We start from the raw sequence: 21,719 nt of genomic DNA, 5'->3' as shown, positions 1-21,719 counted from the left end.
ACACCCACCCAAATGGGTATGGTGATTAGACAAATAGGAATAACATGTAATCACAGAATACCGCTCAGAACTATTGAAACAAAAAAGGGAAGAGAGAAAAAAAAATTAATAGACAGCACACCATTAACCACAAGATAAAAAGTATATACAGGGTTGGACAAAATTATGGAAACACCAGGTTAAAAAACAAAATCGTTACCTAATATGGTGTTGGATCACTTTTTGTCATCCAAGATGGCCTGAATTCTCCTGGGAATTGACAAATATAAGTCTTGGATGGTAATAATGGAATCTGACACCACTCTTCAGAGATGCCAGGGGTGGAAAATGAGCCCGAACCTTTCTTCAAATATTTCAGTAGTGGCGCTATGATATTGAGGTCCGTCAACTACAGCGCCCAGGGAAGGTGGCATGCTTGTCAAACCAGGATTTGACAACACCAGCTGTGTGAATCTGAGCATTGTAGTCTCGGGGAACAATGTTTGCACCATGGTATGCACATTGTCAGGCCAAATTTGTATACAGTCGCTGGCAATGACTCTCTCTTTAAGATGATGATGGGGCTGCAGAATACCAAGAAATGGCTGCCCAAACCATGCTTTACCATTCGCACAAGACAGTCCTTGTCGTAATACCCCTGTTTTTAACGCATACTGTTAGACAGGTTAATTCGGTTGTTGGCAAGCTGGCTGGCAAGTTGATTTTGAACCTTCTTTTTTCTTTTTTTTATTGACAGTCCTTGTCGTAAGCTTGGAATGGTGTTTGCCACATGTAAAAACATCCAGTGCTTGGGAACAGTGTGAAGTTCGATTCCATCAGACCATATTACGGTCTTCCATTGATCAATAGTTAACAATTTATGTGTGTTGCAACACTCTCTCCTCTTCTGAGCATTAATATTGGTCACTAGTGTTTTGGCAATTGCCCATGAATGTTTTGCTTATGGTGTTCCATTCGCGCAGTTTTTCTGGACACGGACTTTGGAAGACTGAGATTGAGCTCTGCAGTCACTTTTGCAGCAGTTGTTTTCTTATTCCAGTTCACAGTCCTGTGCAATGTCCTTTTGTCTATTTCAGTCAGTTAACCATGTCAACCACGCCTATGCTTATCAGACTACCTTTTCCTGGAAACTGTATACGCCGCTATAACCTTTGATACTGTACCTTGCGACACGGCAAATAAATTGACAACTTCAGTCACAGAGGCACCAGCTCAGCGGCACCAACAATTTGCCTTCCTTGAAGCTCAGTAAGCTCTAACATGACTCCGTATTACTAGTAGCGCATGCAATTAATGACGAAAGTGAGGCTTCCCACCTTTTAGCTAGGTGTCTCATCACACAGAGGAAGAAAAAGAATGTTGCATCACATTCTCTTTCATGGCCTCATTTTCACACCTGCAAATAATGTAGTGTTTCCATATTTTTGTCCAACCCCTGTATATCCGTGGCAAGTAATCACAAAGGGTCCTGTAACAATATATATAAGGAGCATTCTTCTCACTGACCACCAATTTAAGGAGGACCTTCTTCCCATTGGTGGACATTCTTCTGAACTGACCACCAACATAATAAGCATTCTTCCCACTGACCACCAATGTAAGGAAGTCATTTTCCCCACTCACCACCAATATAAGGGACATTCTTTCTACTGAACACCAATGTAGGGAGGACATTATTCCCACTGATCACCAATGTAAAAAGCATTCTTTCCACTGACCACCAATGTAAGGGACATTCTTACAAATGATCACCTGTATAATGAGTATTTTTCCCTTTGACTACAAATGTAAGAAGCATTCTTCCCACTGACCACCAATGTAAGATGCATTCTTTCTACTGACCCCCCCCCCCAACATAATGGGGCCCCTGTCCCAATGATCGCCAATTTAAAGTGGTCCTTCAACCACTGACCATCAATCTGAGGGGCCACTTTTCCACAGACAACCAATGTGAGGGAATACTATAATTCCACTGTCTGCATTTCTTTTTTGATAATTATTATCTGTTTCCATTGAGTATTATTACTGAAAATAATTTTGTTATATAGGGCAGCTCTGGGTGTTAAATAGTTTAAGTATATCATGCAATGTTCAATGAGCTTTAGATATAGTAAGCAGGGGTTTCCTGATTTCCGATAGTTATTTTAAGGGTTCCCTGCGGTTGAAAAAGGCTGCTCCAAGCATACACACAATGAGGAATTGGTCAGGGGCTGATTTTTTCTGTGCTACTTTAGAGCAGTAAAAGGAAGAATTTATGAATAAAGTTCCCTAATTACAATAAATCTTTCCAATAATCTGTCTTATGTCTTCTTTTAAGCATTGCCTTTGTGTGCCACAGAGTTGATGAATGTCTCCCTGTGTATTGGGAAATCATTTTAAAATTCCGGCATTTATTTGTTCTTTCTTCTTAATGATGATTCATCTTCATCTTTTTTTCATAGCTATGTCTGCATCGCCATGGAAGCCTTGGATCAGCTCCTGATGGCGTGTCATTGTCAGAGCATCAACCTGTTCGTGGAGAGTTTTCTCAAGATGGTGGCCAAACTCTTAGAATCGGAAAAGCCAAACCTCCAGATTCTAGGAACAAACTCAGTAAGCAGCCCATTATGAAACAATTTTTCCATCTTTTGGAGTTTGCTGGCCTTAGATGTAGTCAAGAGGTGGAGGCAATCTAGTGTCACTGATGTTATGTGCACGACACATTTCTCTAATCAGATGTTCAAATTATTTGTACAAGTATGTTAGCATTAATCTTTGGGTTGGTTTTGCCTCTGAAGCTACAGCTTTGCCAAATAGCAAATGTTCATCTTTTTTTTATGTTGAGCCATAACCGAGAGCACTTATGAAATTCACCTCAGAAGTATTACCGAGCTTAGAAGTGCTAAGGTGCACTTTTGAAACACTTGCAGATACAGTATGCTTGACAGTGTAGCTGATTTAGTACACAAAATGTGTTTAAAACATAAATTTGTGAGTTATCTCCATCACACACCCAGCTGGTACTGGACCTTGGGTGTAGGGTGATGTAGCAACCAATGGATGGCACCATGTACAATAGATGTAACATGTTGTCAGCATGCCTTTTCTCTCATAATTTCATATCCTTTGTTCATACACATATGTTTCAGAAAAAAGGGGTTTCTTCTTTTGTGGCATTGGCGCAGTAAAAGCCTGTTTCTGGCAACTTGACCATGCAGCTAATTTTTGTTCAGGTATCGTTGTATTGTGCTCCTTGAAACCCCAATCCCACTGTCTTTTTTCAGAACAGCCTGTATTTCTCCTAAGGTTACCTGTAGGTTTTTCTTTGTATCCGAACAATTCTTCTGGCAGTTGTGGCTGAAATTCTTCTTGGTCTACCTAGCCTTGGCTTGGTATCAAGAGATCCCCGAATTTTCCACTTCTTATTAAGTGATTGAACAGTACTGACATATTCAAGTCCTTGAAAATCTTTTTATTTATTTTCCATATTTATAAAGTTCCATTATTTTGTTACGCAGGTCTTGCCAGTTCTTTTCTGCCCCCCATGGCTCAGCATCTGGCCATCCATGTGAGAGCTAACAAACTCATTGACTATTTATACACAGACACTATTTGCAATTTAAAAAGCCACAGATGTGAGAAATGACCCTTTAATTGCCATTTTTACCTGTGTGTGTATGTCACCTTGTGTGTCTGTACCAAGGCCAAACATTTCAGGGGATGGAAAGATTTGATCGGGTATTTGGGTGATTTCTGTTATCATTATGATTTATAAAGGAGCCAAACAATGATGTGATAATAAATGGCTTCATATGATCACTAAATAAAAGAAAATTTTTTGGCATGATCAGTCATATTTTCAATATCAATGCCAAAATTACACAATTTCTGCCAGGGTGTGCAAACATTTGAGCACAACTGTATGGTTTTTGTTTTGTTTTTTTTTAATTTTTGGCCTTTTTTGTCTATATAATAGAAAGTATAAAACCCAGTGGTGATCAAATACTACCAAAATAAAGCTTTATTTGTGTGAAAAAATGTAAAACATTTCATTTGTGTACAGTATTGCATGACTGAGCATTTGACGGTTAAAATAGCACAGTGCTGAATAGCAAAAAAATGTTCTGGTCATGAAGGGGTAAAACCTTCCAGAGGCTGAGTGGTTATGCTGGAACTTTCCCCATAACAACTTGATAAAAATTAATTTTCTTTAGCAAGGAACATATATTCCACATTACTAATCATTTTCCCAAAATCAGTGCATGCTGTAAATTGCCTTCAGCATTGCACCTGTTTCTTCTTGCTGGAGGCGGCCATTTTGCTGAAGCCCAGTTTTATTATTCCCACTGACATTAATGATGGGGCACTATACCTCCAACTGACACCAATGACGGGGCACTATTCCTCCCACTGATACCAATGATGGGGCACTAATCCTCCCACTGATACCAATGATGGGACACTATTCCTCCCACTGATACCAATGATGGGGCACTATTCCCTCCACTGATACCAATGATGGGGGCACTATGCCTCCAACTGACACCAATGACGGGGCACTATTCCTCCCACTGATACCAATGATGGGGCACTAATCCTCCCACTGATACCAATGATGAGGCACTATTCCTCCCACTGATACCAATGATGAGGCACTATTCCTCCCACTAATACCAATGATGGGGCACTATTCCTCCCACTGATACCAATGATGGGCACTATTCCTCCCACTGATACCAATGATGGGGCACTATTCCTCCCACTGATACCAATGATGGGGCACTATTCCTCCCACTGACACCAAAGATGGGGCACTACTCTGTTTTAAAGGAAATATTGCATTATCTGTTGAAACGCCCACCAGCAGCCTTAGTCCTCATGCACACTTGATGTTTTTACAATTGCTCTTTGGCTTTTCATGTTTTTGCTTGGGGTAATATTTTGTACCTCCAATGCCCCTGCAGGACTTGAGTTATAAGCCTAGTACACACAATCAGAAAATCAGATGAAAAATACCACTTTCGGAGTGATCGTCAGTACACAGCTTTCTTGTTCAAACATTTTATTGTGTTTTCAAGTCAACAGCAAACATAGAACATACAGAATGCATACAGGAATGGGAGAACCAATATGACAGAAGGTTTCATCATAGTTTAAACATTGTGGAACCACAATTAAATGAAGAAAGATGTTGCGTTGTAAAAAGCAGTGAATCATCGTTATGATCGGTCACAAGAGCGTAGCTCCCTTGAACAAATTGGGGCACCAGGAAAGAAGAGACGGCAGCTAGCGGAAATGCGAGAATAGGGATGAAGGAGAGGAAAGGAACGGGGGAGAAGACTGGAAGGAAGCAGAGCAGGGAGGAGAAGTGGTAGGGCAGGGGGCCCGGAGGAAGGCATGGGGAGGGGGGTGTGACTACCAAATAGGAGGGGGGGGGGAGGATCACGGGACCAAACCAGGCTTTCTGGGATCTGGGCAGAAGGTCGTCAGGGAAGGAGCAATGATTCGTCAAAATTAGGAGGAAGATATCGTTCCAACCAGGGAGCCCATATAGACGTGAATTTAGAGACTGTAATGATCGCTTCCACTTTAGCATGGATCATTGCTTGTGTCACCTTGTTTGTAGCTGCTAGGACGCAAAGGGAAGGAGACTTCCAAGATTTCACAAAAATTTGTTAGACCAGGTAGAGTCATCTGTGTTTGGTTTCGGGATCATGGTTATTGTGGCTGTCAAGGTTTCAGCTTTAAAAGGACCAGCCGGCTAGGATAGCAGTAAAGGCGTTTGCTAGCATTGGGGAACGTAGGTGGGCAAATTTCTTATAGTAGGCGGCGTAGAATTCATCTGGACCCTGACACTTGCGTGACTTCAGGGCTTTAATAGCATTTAATGTTTCCATTTGTAAAATTGGTTTCTTAAAGAGTTTCCTGGTGAGAGAAGTCCTTCTGCTCGTGACTGATCAAAGGGTTCTGTTTCGGAGTACAACTGGGCTAGGTGTTTTTGGACAATTTGTAGTACCCGAACAGGGTTGCTGGTATAACTACCTTGAGTTGTCTTTAAACAGATTGGCTTGGGGACACGGTCTAGTCTGCGAAGTGAGTGGGCCAGGAAAGTATCAGGCTTGTTCGCTTTAGTATAGTATTTATGTCGAGATCTGCGGAGAGACAGTTCTGCTTGGTCTGTTAAGAAGAGGTCGAGCTCCAATCTTGCCTGTTCTAAGGTTTTTTGGTTGCCAGAAGATGGACAGGACTGGAATGCCAGATGGGAGTGATTATAGGCTGCCTCAAGGCATTGGCGCAGCTGACGCAAACCCCTCTAAGGACTGGTTTATGTGCCTCCCATAAGAGTAGAGGAGAGACCTCAGGGGAGGAGTTTATGGACAGATATTCTTTGAGTGCAATCTCTAAGTCTAAGCAATGAGATGGGTGGGATAGTAAGTTGTCGTTGAGAATCCAAGATGCATCAGTGGTAGAAGGGGCCAAGGACAAAATTGATGTGATAACCGCGCTATGGTCGGACCATGGTATAGGGAGAATTTTAGAAGCAAGGAGTCGAGAGGAGGAGCCGATGGTGGTCAGGATATGATCGATACGAGAGAATGTTTTGTGTGGGTGAGAGTAATAAGTATATTGTGCCTAACCGGGTTAAGTTCTCTCCAGGAGTCTACCAAGGAGTGGCAATGCAGGAGTTGCTGAACAGAGTGTTTCGAAGCGGGCGGAAGGGATGGTTGAGGGGATTTGTCTAGGAAGGGATAAAGGGTGTGGTTGGAGTCTCCGCATATAAACGGTACCGCGCTTATGTGAATCTGTAAGAATCAATAAGTGTGAGAGGAACGGGAGAGTGCCCTGATTGAAGGCATAATAAGCAACATTAGTGACTCAGAGTCAAGGAGATGTCCCGACAAGATGATGTACCGACCCTCTGGGTCCTTGGTCTCAGCATGGAGGGTAAAGGGGACTGTGCGATGGAAAGCGATAAGAACGCCCCTGCATTTGGTATTGGCAGAGGCTGTGTAGACTTGAGGGTGATGTGGGTCAAAGAATTTGGAAGTGGAGGCAGGAGTAAAGTGCATTTCCTGTAAACAGATGATGTGTGCTTTTTTTAGAGGGAAAAGATCGAAAAGGCCTTAGTACGTTTTTGGGGGACATTAAGACCCTGCACATTCAGGGTAAGGATGTTTAAGGGTCCCATGGTGGGATGTCGTAATCAGCGAAAAAAAGATAGTTCCTGGACATGGCGTGCCTGGTGTGATCTCTTGGAGGGATAAGGAAATAAAGAGATGAGGAAAGAAAAGGGTAGTCACACGAAGAAGCGGAAAGAGTACAGGGAGCAGGGAACAGTGACTGGTAGGAAAGAGAAAGGACAACGAAGGCTTGTAGTCTGATCTCCAAGATTAATGCATAGTAATATGTCTGGGGGACCAGAAATAGCCCGAACAGTACAACTGTCTGGTACTGAATGGGCTAGTGGTAGGAGCTCAGTGACAGACATTGGGGAGAAGACAGCCAAAACATTAAAACAAGTTGTCGTGTATATGTTAAGAGGACAAGTACCGTAAGCTCCCAGTATGCCTAAGAAGTCTGAGGCTCCAATATCATAACTGGATAAAGTGGCTGCTTAGGCGAGGCAAAAGCCGCAATACCAAAATTGTGGTGATTAAATCTATGCCCAAGACTTCCCGGGAGCATAACAGAGCTTTAGTAAACATTGCTAACACGATAACAAACCAGAAAATACATCTCAATTACATAAACAGATTAGTAAAGGAGATGGCAGTTGGGGTTAAACAACATCGGTCCACTGTTAGGGTGAGGGGACCAGGTTAAACCCGGTCTAGAGCTGATAATTGCCTGACTGGCGGCTCTGTGGAGTGCGTAGAGTCCAAGGCAGTTGCTCGGGATGAATAGGACAACTGGGGGAGCGGAGGTGGACAGCTGCTGGATATTGTCATCCAAAGGAGTCAGAGGCAGGGTAAATGGATTCTGAACCAGGAAAGGCTGAAAGCACTTCAGGGGAATTCAACAGGTAGAGTAGAGTTTGACTGATATATAATGAGGGAAAGACCGAAAAGGTAATTCCTACTAGGAGGCATGGCCCAGGAGAGGGCATGGAAGAATCCCAGCTAGCTATTGTATATCTCAGTTCATGGAGTCCTGGGGAGTCGGGGTTGAAGAGGAATATCGCCCTCATTTGTAGGAACTAAGTGGACCCATTGTAGATTGGGAGGATCGGCTTTTCTGCGGGGAGCACGACACAGAGCGACAGCGTGATCCGCGTCAGGAGGCTGCCAGGGGTTGAAGTTGCAGATGCTGCAAAGTAGCAAGGAGATCTGGAGACCTACAGGTGTAGTCGCGGGAATGATAGGAGAATCGGACAGCGAAAGGAAAGCTCCATCTGTAGGCAATACGTTGTTGCTGGAGAACCTGTAGATGGGGTTTCATGGCTCGGTGTTTGGCAATCGTTGCAGGACACAGGTCTTGGAATAGCTGGTACTTGTGGCTCTGAAAGGTTAAGGGCCCAGAGTTGCAATAGCTGTTCTTTGGTGTGAAAATAATGGAACTTGGCGATGATATCACAAGGCCGGCTGTGCAGGCGGCGAGGGGCCAGCGCACGATGGACTCTGTCTAATTCAAGACGTTCAATTGGAATTGTGGGAGCTAGCTCTTGGAAAAGAGCTGTAACTGTGGACAAAACATCCGTTATGGTTTCAGGAAGGCTGCGAATACGGAGGTTGGAGCATCGGGACCTATTTTCGAAATCTTCTAATCGGAACTGCAGGGTTAGATTTTCATCACGTAAGATTTCAAGCTCTTCAGAATGAGAATGTACAGTGGCGTCTAGGTCGTCAACCCGCTGTTCCAAGTTGGAGGGGCGTTGCCCCAGTTCTTTAGACAGTTGTGATGTGATCTGAGGTCTGTTTCAGGGCCTTATGTAGCATTTTCTCAAACTGATTTAAGCAGGTCAGGATGGGTCATGTCTGGGGTGGGAGCCTGTGGTGAGGTCCCCAGGTCAGTGTCAGACTCACCATCAGAAGTGCAGCAGGACTGTGGATGTGCAGCCTGCTGTGATGTGTGTGGCTGTGCTGCAGATGCCACCGCCATCTCGGAGAAGGCCTGTGCTAGAGCCTGTTTAATAGGTTTCGCCTGGGGCTGGTGTTTGGTGGCCCCGCGGATCATCTCAGTAAGCCCCGGGATGCTTGTGGAGGCTGCCTGAGAAGGTGTGTTGCTGTGGCGGGCCCGGGAGCAGCGCTCGAGCGGCTACCTCTCCCCTTATGTTGTGGACCCTCAGTCAGACGTGTGCAATCTGGCGGTCCCGCGCATGTGCACCCAGTACACAGCTTTCAAGAGCTGGTCACGACAGATAATGCTAAATTATCTGAAGGGACAAGCACGAACATTTTCTCATAAAATGACAGAACAAATTATTTTTGTTTAATCAGTACAGTATTCATCCATACAAAATGGAGTGACCAAGACCGTGCATGCCCGTAAATGAAGGAATGCATTACAATACAATACATCATCGTGGGAAGTTGTATGCTGTCTTATGAGAATTTTCATACCTTTAGTAACCTATTCTTTTTCAATTTGAGACTAGCATACAAAAAAATAGGGCTGATCATTCGTCCAATATTCTCATCGTGTGTACCAGGCTTTAGGCTTCAGTTGCAATATGAATGCTCTGTAATCACAGGCCCAGACATCAGAGTGAGATTTGATTGCACAAACACTTTGGTTTGATGGAAAGATAAACTCGTACAGTATTCTAAGTTGGAATTACATGAGTCACCAGCACTGAAAATCCTTCATGCTGAAGAAAAAGTTCAGTGCTGAACAATGAGCACAACAAAAAAACAGCGTTTAAACTGTGTGATCAAATCCAATGCAGCCAGCTGGATATTCTGTGCTTGTATTGTCCTCCGGGTACAAATAACAGAGGGGAACACAAACAGCCAAATCATCTCAGCAATCGGTTTATGAGTTCTTATATTGGTTAGTTGAAAGCTGAACTCCAGGCAGAGACAAAAGACAAATTTATACAGCTCTGTATTCATTAGAGGTTCATTCATTCGGATGTACCAATCTGTCTACATCTTCATCCAATCATCGGACTCGCATGGATGTGCACTCCAGGATGTGTGGGATGGTCCATGCAGGTCCTTGCAACTGACTGCCTGTCTTTGATATCAACAGGCTGCCTACATGCTCTTCAACTGTGCATCCTGAGCAACAGAAGATGGCCCTTCTCACAGGCATACAGATCCGTACAACTGTGTGAATGAAGCCTAATAAATCTTTTTTTTTTTCATGCAAGCACTGCAAGTACCTAAGGTTGACTTTGTATCAGCCTCTTGCAATCCCTGGTACAGCAGAGCTCAGAGAGAGAAGTGGCACAAGGTGCCAGTCAGTTGTATTGCAGTGTTCATGTGCTAAAAAGTAGCATGCTGATAGGAGGAGAGAACAGAGAGACGAGTTCATCAGAATGCTGCTGTTCCTTTCACTGTCCAGTCATAGGCTAGGGGAGGGACAGGGTGCATTAATCACACTACAGTTTGGAAAGCATGCAGAGCTTTCTAATATGCTCTAACTTGCTTGGCGACACTCCATGTATATCTGACTAAGCCACATAGCTGAAGAGGGGGGAGGTATCCCATCTCTGAATATTTAGCAGTCTCTACAATCTGATCTCCCCATTATTTCAGACTGTCCTACAGAAGAGCCATGGGTCAACTTCCAGAGGGTTGCTTCTCTTTTGCACGGAGCTCAAAATCCATTTAAATTGGATGGTGCTTTATGAATGGGGTGCGGCGTGCAATAGTCCTTTTTCATTAGTACTTTTCTGCACAACACTCCCTCTTTTGGTTCTTGTATTTGCATCTGAACTAATTGAGTAAATGTGCTATTTGAAGCAGTAATTTTACAACACTGACATGTCATATACAGCAATAATATTTTTCAGAAAAGTTCTTCTTTTTGTCATTAAAAAGCCGTCCTTAAGCTCAGCTCAGTGACTTTGCCTAGGTTGAGATGATGTCTTCAGTCTGCTGCAGGTAGGAGAAAGCATTTCCTCAGTCTTCTTTTCCCTAGTGATCAGATTTCATCACTCTAAAGCTGGTGATGGGTGGATCAAAATTTGGCTGGTTCAGTAGGGAGTGGTCGAATTTTGATCCATCTGTGGCCATTCCTGTTCAAGTCGAACTAATGATTAACTCCTCACAAAGGGGACTGATGGAAAATATTTTTCAGCCAATCGCCTACAGCACTGATCAGTGTGTTCTGGCAGTAGAGAAGTCCCGCTATCAGAATACAAATGCACAGCAAGGAAGATTCCCCCATCCACCTTGAAAGTGTGGATGGGGGAATCCGTAAATTTTTTTGTGTTTTTTGTTTTTGATCAGCCGCTAACTATTGTGGCATACCTGCTGGCTCATTCCCGAGCCACACTGCTTGCGTCCGTAGACACAGATGGAGCGGCTTTCCCCCCCTTCCTCTTCATCACAGAATTTGACCAACAATGGCTCCTGTTGCCTTCGAAAAGCCTGTGAAGGCAGAGAAGGTCGCTACGGTGCTATATCAATTGAGGGCTCAGGTAAGTATTGGGGAGGTGCAATACTAATACTTAAACATGTTTTTAATTTATTGCAGGGAGTGCATTAAAGTGGTTCTAAAGGAAAAAAAAACATCCTACTAACTATTCCCCCTCCCTTCTCTAAACACTTACCTGAGCCTATGAGGGATCCAGCGCCGTGGATGCAGTCTTCTCTCCCCTCTCTTCCTCTTCGCACAGGGACCTGGACTGCAGCACCAGCTATTAGCTCCCTCTGTTGTCAATCAAATGCATTGAGGAGGGACTGGGGAGCAGGGCTGAGCCGTGCTGTGTGTGTCTATGGAGGGTGACTCCAAAGACACAGCTCAGGAGCGAGCACACACATCTGCCGCCATAGCAAGCGGCTTGCTATGGGGGCACACAGACAAGAGGAGGAACCAGGATCAGCGGCGGGGGACCTCAGAAGAGGAGGTTCGGGGCTGCTCTGTTCAATTACATGTTTCTTATTTTAATTTAAAAAATCCAACCTTTGCAATCACTTTAAGGTAACAAAATGTTTAGGTTTAGAACCACTTTAAGCTGCATCTCAGACCAGTAAGTAGAGGATGACCCTTGATGATGCTTGAAAAAAGATGACTCTGTCCTTCTGGAGAGAAAAGCAGATGAAGGCAATGTCCAGGAGAATACTATGATCTGTACAAGAAGTAATGAACACCTGGAAGTGTCACTTTAACAAATGACGTACCAATCAATAAAACTGAGGATCTACACTGGTGGAACAGAATTACTAAGGGGGACAGCGCTAAAGAGGAAGTGAGTATTACAGCCAGAGGTGTTTTTGTTTTTCAATTTTTTTTTGCAGGGAAAAAGATGAGCCCAGAGTTAGGGAAATAAGTGAGAGCTTCAATATCCCCCCAATTCCTTATATCACCCTGGCTAACACATTGAGCACAGGTAGGAGGGTTGCCATGATTCTCAAACTCTGACCCTTATTTGTTCCTGATTTAAGGCTTGTGTACGTTTTTGCGCTTCATGCAACAGACAACACGTGACAACAAGTGGAACCACACTAGGGTGTGAATGGGTCCATTGAGAATAATGAGATTCTTCATCTTGAGCCCTGTTGCACTTTGGGACAAAATGCTCTGGTAGCAGGGGTGGACTGACAACTCATGGGGCCCCCGGGCAATAGGGGATCATGGGGCCCCTGTGTCCTTGCCCACACTCAAACCACAACCAAAAAAGCCAACGAAAGGTACCAGGGGCATCTCATGGGGCCCCCTACTGACCCCGGGCCCTCGGGCAGTGCCCGAGTTCTCAAATGGTCAGTCCGCCCCTGTCTGGTAGTATGAATGAGGCCTTTGGACTACTACTGTATGTTGAAGAGGAGGAATGGTCACACAAACACATCCTAATTTTTGAAAAATTCTTCAACGTGTGCTTTGGGACATGGGTTGTTTGCTAGAAAATGTGCTGGATTTTTGATGTGACCAGTCATAATGCAGACTGCACTTTTAAAACTGCTTATATTTTGTCTTCCCCCTTCCCTCTCACCAACATGCTAATGAACTTTTTAAATACCTTTCTGTTTTCATTGCATTCCTTATTTTAGACCCAGTGATGTCATCATTGAGTCACTGTTCTTCTTTATGCAATGCAGGCAGATCAGGACTGGTGGGAGGGGCCAGTAGGAGGATGTACAAAGCTTCCTGAAAACAGCAAAACTCCTGCCTTATTATTTATTATTTATTTCAGGTACTTATATAGCGCCGTCAATTTACACAGCGCTTTACATATATATTGTACATCACATCAGTCCCTAACCCTCAAGGGGTGTACAATCTGAGGTCCCTAACTCACATTCATATACTAGGGCCACTTTAGACAGGAGCCAATTAACCTACCAGCCTTTGCCTTAGTATTCCTCTCAAGAGCCCTCATTCCTGATGCAAGCAATGTGCCAGCTCTTGGGAAGTGTTACACAAGAATCTAAACGCCTTGATGGGTAAATGTTTGGAGGAGTTGGCATTCCTCGGAAAGCTGTATTTGCATAGGCAACACCCATATGCAATCAGTGGGCGGGGTTATGCAATTATGAAAATGCCTTCAGGGAAGAATGATAGTCTGGAGAAGTGGCCATTCCTATGCTGGCTTAATTTGCATGCAGACTGCCCTAGGTAACACCCACATGTAATGCTGAGCCTCCATGATTGAAAGACCTGAAGTTCACTGAATGAAAGAGATAAGCCAAGCCAGGCTCGGGTGAAAAGCACTAGATGATGCTGGACGCCCTCCAGCCTGGAATTAGGCGGGCTCTCTCTGACTCTCTGCAGCTTCTAATGCACATTGTGAGAAGCTCACAGTGTGCAGTGAAATCAGAGTAAGCCACTTCAGTCCAGGAGAGGTCTCAGCCTTTGTCAGTTTGAGGAATACAGTCATATATAGCAAGTAATGAGCAACAAAAAAGAAAACACACACTACAATACCAAATGTGCAATGCTCAACGGTCTACTGAAATGTGAGCGAGACAGATGTAGCTAAACCGTTCTCCATACATAAACAGTGCTGAGGATTGTACTGTGAGCAGAGATCTCCTTCATCTCTGCTGTGTGTGTCGCAGATATTTAGTAACATTGCAATCCTGCGATCTGTTCCCGCCATGCAGTGACAATGCTATGACAGATGCACATGGATACAGCACAGCAAGGCTTGATTTGTCATGTTGTGAAGTGATGCCGCAATGATGTAATTATCACGTCGTCTCTCTGCTTGACTGCAGCGTCTAAACTGTCAAAACACTCAAAGGAAGAAAATGAAAAATATGACTATTGGGTGGATTTAATGTCTGATCTAAGACAAGCTCTGACCAATAGAATCCACTCCATCACCATTAGACAAAAGCTTTGATCCTGAGGCTTCCTCTGTGTTTTTATAGACAAATAGGGGTTTATTTACTAAAGCTGGAGAGTCCAAAATCAGACTCCCTTCTGCATAGAAACCAATCAGCTTCTAACCTCAGCTTGTTCAATGAAGCTTTGGCAATGAAACCTGGAAGCTGATTGGTTTCTATGCAGAAGGGAGTCTGATTTTGGACTCTCCAGCTTTAGAAAATAAACCCCATAATGTCAATAAATAGGAAACAACTAAATGGTGTTAAACTGGAGCCTTTAAAAATGAGATTGGAATTGCTTAACCACTGACCTCCGGAAGGATTTACCTCCTTCATGACTAGGGCGTTTTTTGCTATTTAGCACTGTGCTGCTTTAACTAGCAATTGTGTGGTCATGCAACACTGTATGCAAATTATATTTATATAATTTTTTTTCACAAAAGGAGCTTTCTTTTAGTGGTATTTGTTCGCCACTGGATTTTTTTTTTTTAGGATTGTTGGGGGAAAAAAGATATAACTTTCTGTTATAACAAATATCCAATAAAAAAAATGTTAAAAATCAAATGTCTTTATATATTTAGGCCAAAATATATTTTCTTATATGTCTTTGGTAAAAAAAAAATCCCAATAAGTGTACATTGATTGGTTTGCGTTGAAGTTGTAGTGTCTTCAACTATCCCCTCTTCAGTCTATCATGAATGCTGCTGCCAGACTCATCCACCTTACTAACCGTTCCATATCTGCCATCCCTCTCTGCCAATCCCTCCACTGGCCTCCACTCAGTGTCTTCCATCCCTCTCTGCCAATCCCTCTACTGGCCTCCACTCAGTGTCCCCCACCTCTCTCTGCCAATCCCTCCACTGGCCTCCACTCAGTGTCTTCCATCCCTCTCTGCCAATCCCTCTACTGGCCTCCACTCAGTGTCCCCCACCTCTCTCTGCCAATCCCTCCACTGGCCTCCACTCAGTGTCCCCCACCTCTCTCTGCCAATCCCTCCACTGGCCTCCACTCAGTGTTCTCCACCCCTCTCTGCCAATCCCTCCACTGGCCTCCACTCAGTGTTCTCCACCCCTCTCTGCCAATCCCTCCACTGGCCTCCACTCAGTGTCCCCCATCCCTCTCTGCCAATCCCTTCACTGGCCTCCACTCAGTGTCCTCCACCCCTCTCTGCCAATCCCTCCACTGGCCTCCACTCAGTGTCCCCCATCCCTCTCTGCCAATCCCTTCACTGGCCTCCACTCAGTGTCCTCCACCCCTCTCTGCCAATCCCTTCACTGGCCTCCACTCAGTGTCCTCCACCCCTCTCTGCCAATCCCTTCACTGGCCTCCACTCAGTGTCCTCCATCCCTCTCTGCCAATCCCTTCACTGGCCTCCATTCAGTGTCTTCCATCCCTCTCTGCCAATCCCTCTACTGGCCTCCACTCAGTGTCCCCCACCTCTCTCTGCCAATCCCTCCACTGGCCTCCACTCAGTGTCCCCCACCTCTCTCTGCCAATCCCTCCACTGGCCTCCACTCAGTGTTCTCCACCCCTCTCTGCCAATCCCTCCACTGGCCTCCACTCAGTGTTCTCCACCCCTCTCTGCCAATCCCTCCACTGGCCTCCACTCAGTGTCCCCCATCCCTCTCTGCCAATCCCTTCACTGGCCTCCACTCAGTGTCCTCCACCCCTCTCTGCCAATCCCTCCACTGGCCTCCACTCAGTGTCCCCCATCCCTCTCTGCCAATCCCTCCACTGGCCTCCACTCAGTGTCTTCCATCCCTCTCTGCCAATCCCTCTACTGGCCTCCACTCAGTGTCCCCCACCTCTCTCTGCCAATCCCTCCACTGGCCTCCACTCAGTGTTCTCCACCCCTCTCTGCCAATCCCTCCACTGGCCTCCACTCAGTGTTCTCCACCCCTCTCTGCCAATCCCTCCACTGGCCTCCACTCAGTGTCCCCCATCCCTCTCTGCCAATCCCTTCACTGGCCTCCACTCAGTGTCCTCCACCCCTCTCTGCCAATCCCTTCACTGGCCTCCACTCAGTGTCCTCCATCCCTCTCTGCCAATCCCTTCACTGGCCTCCATTCAGTGTCCCCCACCCCTCTCTGCCAATCCCTCCACTGGCTTCCCATTGCCCAATGAATAAAATTCAAAACATTAACATATAAAGCCATTTATAACTCTGCCCCAATTTGTATCACAAATCTTGTCTCCAAATATCACCCAAACCTTCCTCTCTGCTCCTTGCATGACCTCCTGCTCTCTAGCTCCCTTGTCTCCTCCTCCCATGCTCATCTCCAGGACTTCTCCAGAGCCTCCCCCATCTTCTGGAACTCTCTACCCCAATCTATCCGACTATCGCCTACACTGCCCACTTTTAGGCAGTCTCTGAAAACCTACAGTCAGGTCCATAAATATTGAGACATCGACACAGTTCTAACATATTTGGCTCTATACACCACCACAATGGATTTGAAATGAAACTAATAAGATGCGCTTTAACTGCAGACTGACAGCTTTAATTTGAGGGTATTTACATCCAAATCAGGTGAACAGTGTAGGAATTACAACAATTTGCATATGTGCCTCCCACTTCTTAAGGGAACAAAAGTAATGGGACAATTGGCTTCTCAGCTGTTCCATGGCCAGGTGTGTGTTATTCCCTCATTATCCCAATTACAATGAGCAGATAAAAGGTCCAGAGTTCATTTCAAGTGTGCTATTTGCATTTGGAATCTGTTGCTGTCAACTCTCAAGATAAGATCCAAAGAGCTGTCATTATCAGTGAAGCAAGCCATCATTAGGCTGAAGAAAACACCCTTCACAACAGTTGGCCAGATCAAGAACACTCTCCAGGAGGTAGGTGTATGTGTGTCAAAGTCAACAATCAATAGAAGACTTCACCAGAGTGAATACAGAGGGTTCACCACAAGATGTAAACCATTGGTGAGCCTCAAAAACAGGAAGGCCAGATTAGAGTTTGCCAAACGACATCTAAAAAAGCCTTCACAGTTCTGGAACAACATCCTATGGACAGATGAGACCAACATCAACTTGTACCAGAGTGATGGGAAGAGAAGAGTATGGAGAAGGAAAGGAACTGCTCATGATCCTAAGCATACCACCTCATCAATGAAGCATGGTGGTGGTAGTGTCATGGCGTGGGCATGTATGGCTGGGGAAACATTGTGGTGGCAGTTGCAATTATTTTGTGCCACACGGTATTTGTGCAGCTATTTATCAAACACATATTTACAGTACAAATACTCTAAAGTTAATTTTATTGCACAAAGAAAAAGCAATATATTACCCAAATTTTGTAAAACAAAAAAGATGAGGTTGTGATAAGTAAATACATATCAAAATTGCCTTAAATGTTCTTGTGCCCATATTGTCTTGTGCCAAATATTTGTACCCAAAATTGTCCATAGGTGATTCTTTTAAGCCTTTACAAGTTGCCATTGCAGAGTTATCCATGAATTATGACCCTAGAATTATTGCTCTCACTATGATATTTACAGTGATTTGTAACACATAGAGCACAGTTGTTATATATATATCCTATGACCTTCAGCACAGTGACTTTGTCTTCGCTGAGATGACATCATCAATCTGCTGAAGCCAGGAGGCAGCATTTCATCAGTCTCCTCTAACTCAACATTGCAATTTTGTAGCAAGTCTCACGGTGACAGCTTCAGCAGGGGCTGATCTGCGCCAGAAATTTGTGAACACAATTAAGAACTGCATAGGCACCAGGATTTACATGAATGCATCATCTCTGAGCTGACATCTCAGTCTAGGAAGTAGATAGTGACCATGGATGAGACCTGAACAACTATGGCTCCTTCATTCTGAAACAAACAGATGAAGGCATTGTCAGGGGGAGTACTCTACTCTGATTTCTGAGAGAGCCAGTAAATACCTGAAAATGACTTAACATGAAACATGTCTGATGCTGTGTATACTGTAAGTAAACTAAATCCAGTCTTTTCATTTTCCATCTCTCCCCTTACCCTTTTTCCTCTTTCAGTTTGTAAAGTTTGCAAACATCGAAGAAGACACCCCCTCCTACCACCGGAGCTATGACTTCTTCGTGTCTCGATTCAGTGAAATGTGCCACTCCAGCTACGATGATGTGGAGACAAGGACCAAGTAAGGACCACATACCTAGTTATTTGTGCAGGGGCCTGCTCACACATGGGCAGTTAATGAATGTTAGACCAGTAATAATCTGCTGTCCACATTGGCAGAATAACATTGTGAGAACCTCAGACAGATGTTTCCTTTTTATGACTGCTGTAATCATAGCCAGTTAGTTCTGAGCCAGTGAGGCTGAAATTGTTCATCCTGAATTTCTTTTTTTTTTTTTTTCGTGGAGTTGGATGTGCTACACATGCCCGAAGAAAAATTTCATGGAAGTACAGAAGGACATGTGTAGTACGCCCTGTCTTTTTATCTGTCGTTGCTTCCCCCCTTGCACTTTCTAGAATTTTACGACTGTCAAAATGACATCCGGGAGTTGCTGTGTAAATACAGAAGCTGTAGAAGTTTCTGTTGTCATAAAAACAGGCTGACAGTGTTTGTAAACATTGTTCAGACAGAGTAATACAAGGTAACATTGCTACTTTTCTATCTACTCTGTTCCATTAATCTGCAGATCAAAAGGCAACCATTTGCATATAACATCAGTTAAAGCAATCTGACAAGTAAAAAAAATGCAATTTCTTGAAAAAAAGGTGTGTTCTTATTTAACCTCTTATTAACCCTTCATTTACGCTACTCAGCTCTAATTAACTCCTTCTTCCCTTCTCCCCTTAGCTGTTATTTTCCTGATGATTTTTTTTTGTTTATTTCTGTTTTTCCAACCATTACTATTTGAACTTTTTTTCGTTTTTATTTGTTTTGTTCATTCATTTTTAGTGTACTTAAAAAAAAGTACAAAACTAAAACGGGGGGGGGGGGAAAAAAGCCTTTGGCTTCATTCAGACGGGCTCTGACACCCATAGTCCATGATTGAGAACCTGTTTATGCGGCTTCAGCCACCAAGTGCTGCATGCAGGCAGCACATTCATGTCTGTTGGGATGCAGCAGCTGTACAGACACAGCCGCTTATTGCAGTTTGACAGCCGCACAGGTGCTGATGAGCGGCCCCAAACAGACAGCCTGCGTTGAAAAAGGCAATCATCCATGGACTACAGGTGTCAGCGCCCAACTGAATGAGCACTTTATCATTTTAAACAGGACAAATTATGGAATAACTTTCATACTTTTTCTATACAGTGACACTATTTTTTTTTAAACTAACACAAGTAGAAAAAATTGAGTTTTTGTTGTTAGTAGTTTTGTTACTTTTTTGAGTTGCATAAAAATAAAATAATTTTTGCAAGATAATATCACTGATGCCTAAAAACGCAGCATTTGTAGGAATGTAGGCTTCTTTTTTTTGTGAATGCAGACCATTGTTTTCAAGGTGCCTGTACACACAGGCACTTAATCATTCGCTGCGTATAGATCAGAAAAAAAAAAATAAAAGAAATCTACATTGCCAGTCAGGGTTTTACATGCACTCAATGTTGATACAAAGAGATTAGAATTGAATTCTGCGAGCTAGAATTTATTTTACACCTGTATGTGTGTAGGCAAAATGCGTGCAAACCGGGCGCAAGAAATTTTGGCCAGGAATACCAATGTTCAGACATCAGTACTATGTGCAAATACCCCAACTCTGTTGTCTTGAAGTGGTTGTAAACCCTTACAAATACTCAGTGAAGTGACTGGCCTCAGGTGATACACAGAGAGGAAACACATCCTCCTACATACGTTGTACCTGTTTATCTGCTGTCAGAGAGCTGCATTTACACCCTGTAGAGCTCAGTGAGGAGAGTTCTGAGAGCTCATTGGAGGGAAGAGAGACACCCCCATCACACAGCACACAGGAACGGAGCTGAGGCTGTCAGTCTGCTGGAGGTCCCTCCCGTCACCATTTTTCTCTTGGTATCAGAAACTCAGAAGTAATTCAGGCTGACAGCAGAGGAGCAAAGCAGCAGACAGAAATGACGCTTAGTGCTCTGGATTGAGACAAGTACACACTATAGAGGGATATGCTTTGTTCATATTTTATTATATTATAAATATTATAATTTGAGTGGTGACATCACTTCTCTGGTCATGTGACAGTGCTCATATTTACTAACTGGTCCAGGTACAGTCAGAGGAGCAGTGTTCAGTATATTCAGGGTTATGCAGCCGCTCCTGCATGGCTGTCATATTTTATCAGGCAGCTGTTGCCCTGCATCCACTGCTATAGACTGCCTACAAGTAACTCCGGGAGGATGCAGATTCCAAAACAAGGCAGTCTGCACACAGGATAGGTGCACCCATCTAAACAAAGCCTTACTCTCCCATACCTGAGAGCATCAGGGTTTCTCAATGGCTGTGGAGGAAGAAGGAGCTGTGGGTCTAGGGGCCCTTTCCAGAGACATTGTCACTTTGCCTTCCATGGCCAACGTGACAGTTTCTCTGAGCGTGATTCATAGTTTAGAAATCACTGACCCAGAGCACTTGGATTGACTTTCCCTCCTGAGGATTTACCCTCCTTCCTGATCAGGCCATTTTTTGCATTACTGCGCTGCGTTACTTGAACTGACAATTGTGCAGTCATGCAACACTGCACTCAAATGAAATGTATGTCTTTTTTCCCCACAAATAGAGCTTTCTTTCAGTGGTATTTGATCACCTCTGCAGATTTAATTTTTTGTGCTATAAACAAAAAAAGACCAACAATTTTGAGAAAAAAACAATATTTTTGACTTTTTGCTATTAAACATGTCCAATAAAAAAAAGTTAAAAATCAAATTTCGTCATAAATTTAAGGCAAAATATATTCTGCTACATGTCTTTGCTAACAAAAATCCCAATACATGTAAATTAATTGTTTTTTTTTAACGTTATAACGTCGTGGCGGCAATCAACGACTTATAGCGGGATTACGGCGGGCATTCTGACACTGGGGGGAACTGACTTGGTGTCACTGCCATCCCCAGTGACACCAATACAGTGATCAGTGCTAATAAAAAGCACTGACACTGTACTAATGACACTGGGCAGGAAGGGGTTAACATCTGGGGTGATCAAAGGGTTAACTGTGTGCTGTGTGTGTTTTACTATGTGGGCTATGTCTGTGCTTTCCACTGTTAGCACACTGCTTTGTATGGCTTTGCTATGCAGAGCCATGCAAAGCAGTGTGCTGCAGCTTACAGGGGAACCGGGGCGGACTGACCATTTGGAAACTCAGGCACTGCCCGAGGGCCCGGGGTCAGTAGG

The 21,719-nt window shown here is 44.1% G+C and overlaps 1 protein-coding gene across 2 annotated transcripts in view; it reads left to right on the top strand.

The window, feature by feature from the left end:
* LOC149453567 (protein EFR3 homolog B) overlaps positions 1 to 21,719 on the top strand; it is a 374,541-nt gene that overhangs the window by 266,446 nt on the left and 86,376 nt on the right. For both annotated transcript variants that reach the window (XM_089688184.1, XM_089688185.1), the window contains exons 4-5: positions 2,442 to 2,592; positions 18,427 to 18,548. In XM_089688184.1, coding sequence (XP_089544310.1) covers positions 2,442 to 2,592; positions 18,427 to 18,548 — 273 coding nt within the window. The remainder of the gene's footprint in view (positions 1 to 2,441; positions 2,593 to 18,426; positions 18,549 to 21,719) is intronic.

This window comes from Staurois parvus, unplaced genomic scaffold (genome assembly GCF_062004578.1).
Source record: "Staurois parvus isolate SC_StPar_1 unplaced genomic scaffold, SC_StPar_1.0 ptg000448l, whole genome shotgun sequence".
In the NCBI taxonomy this organism is placed as follows: Eukaryota; Metazoa; Chordata; class Amphibia; order Anura; family Ranidae; genus Staurois; species Staurois parvus.
Note: the sequence above shows the minus strand (reverse complement) of the source record. Positions and strands in the feature narration are given on the sequence as shown.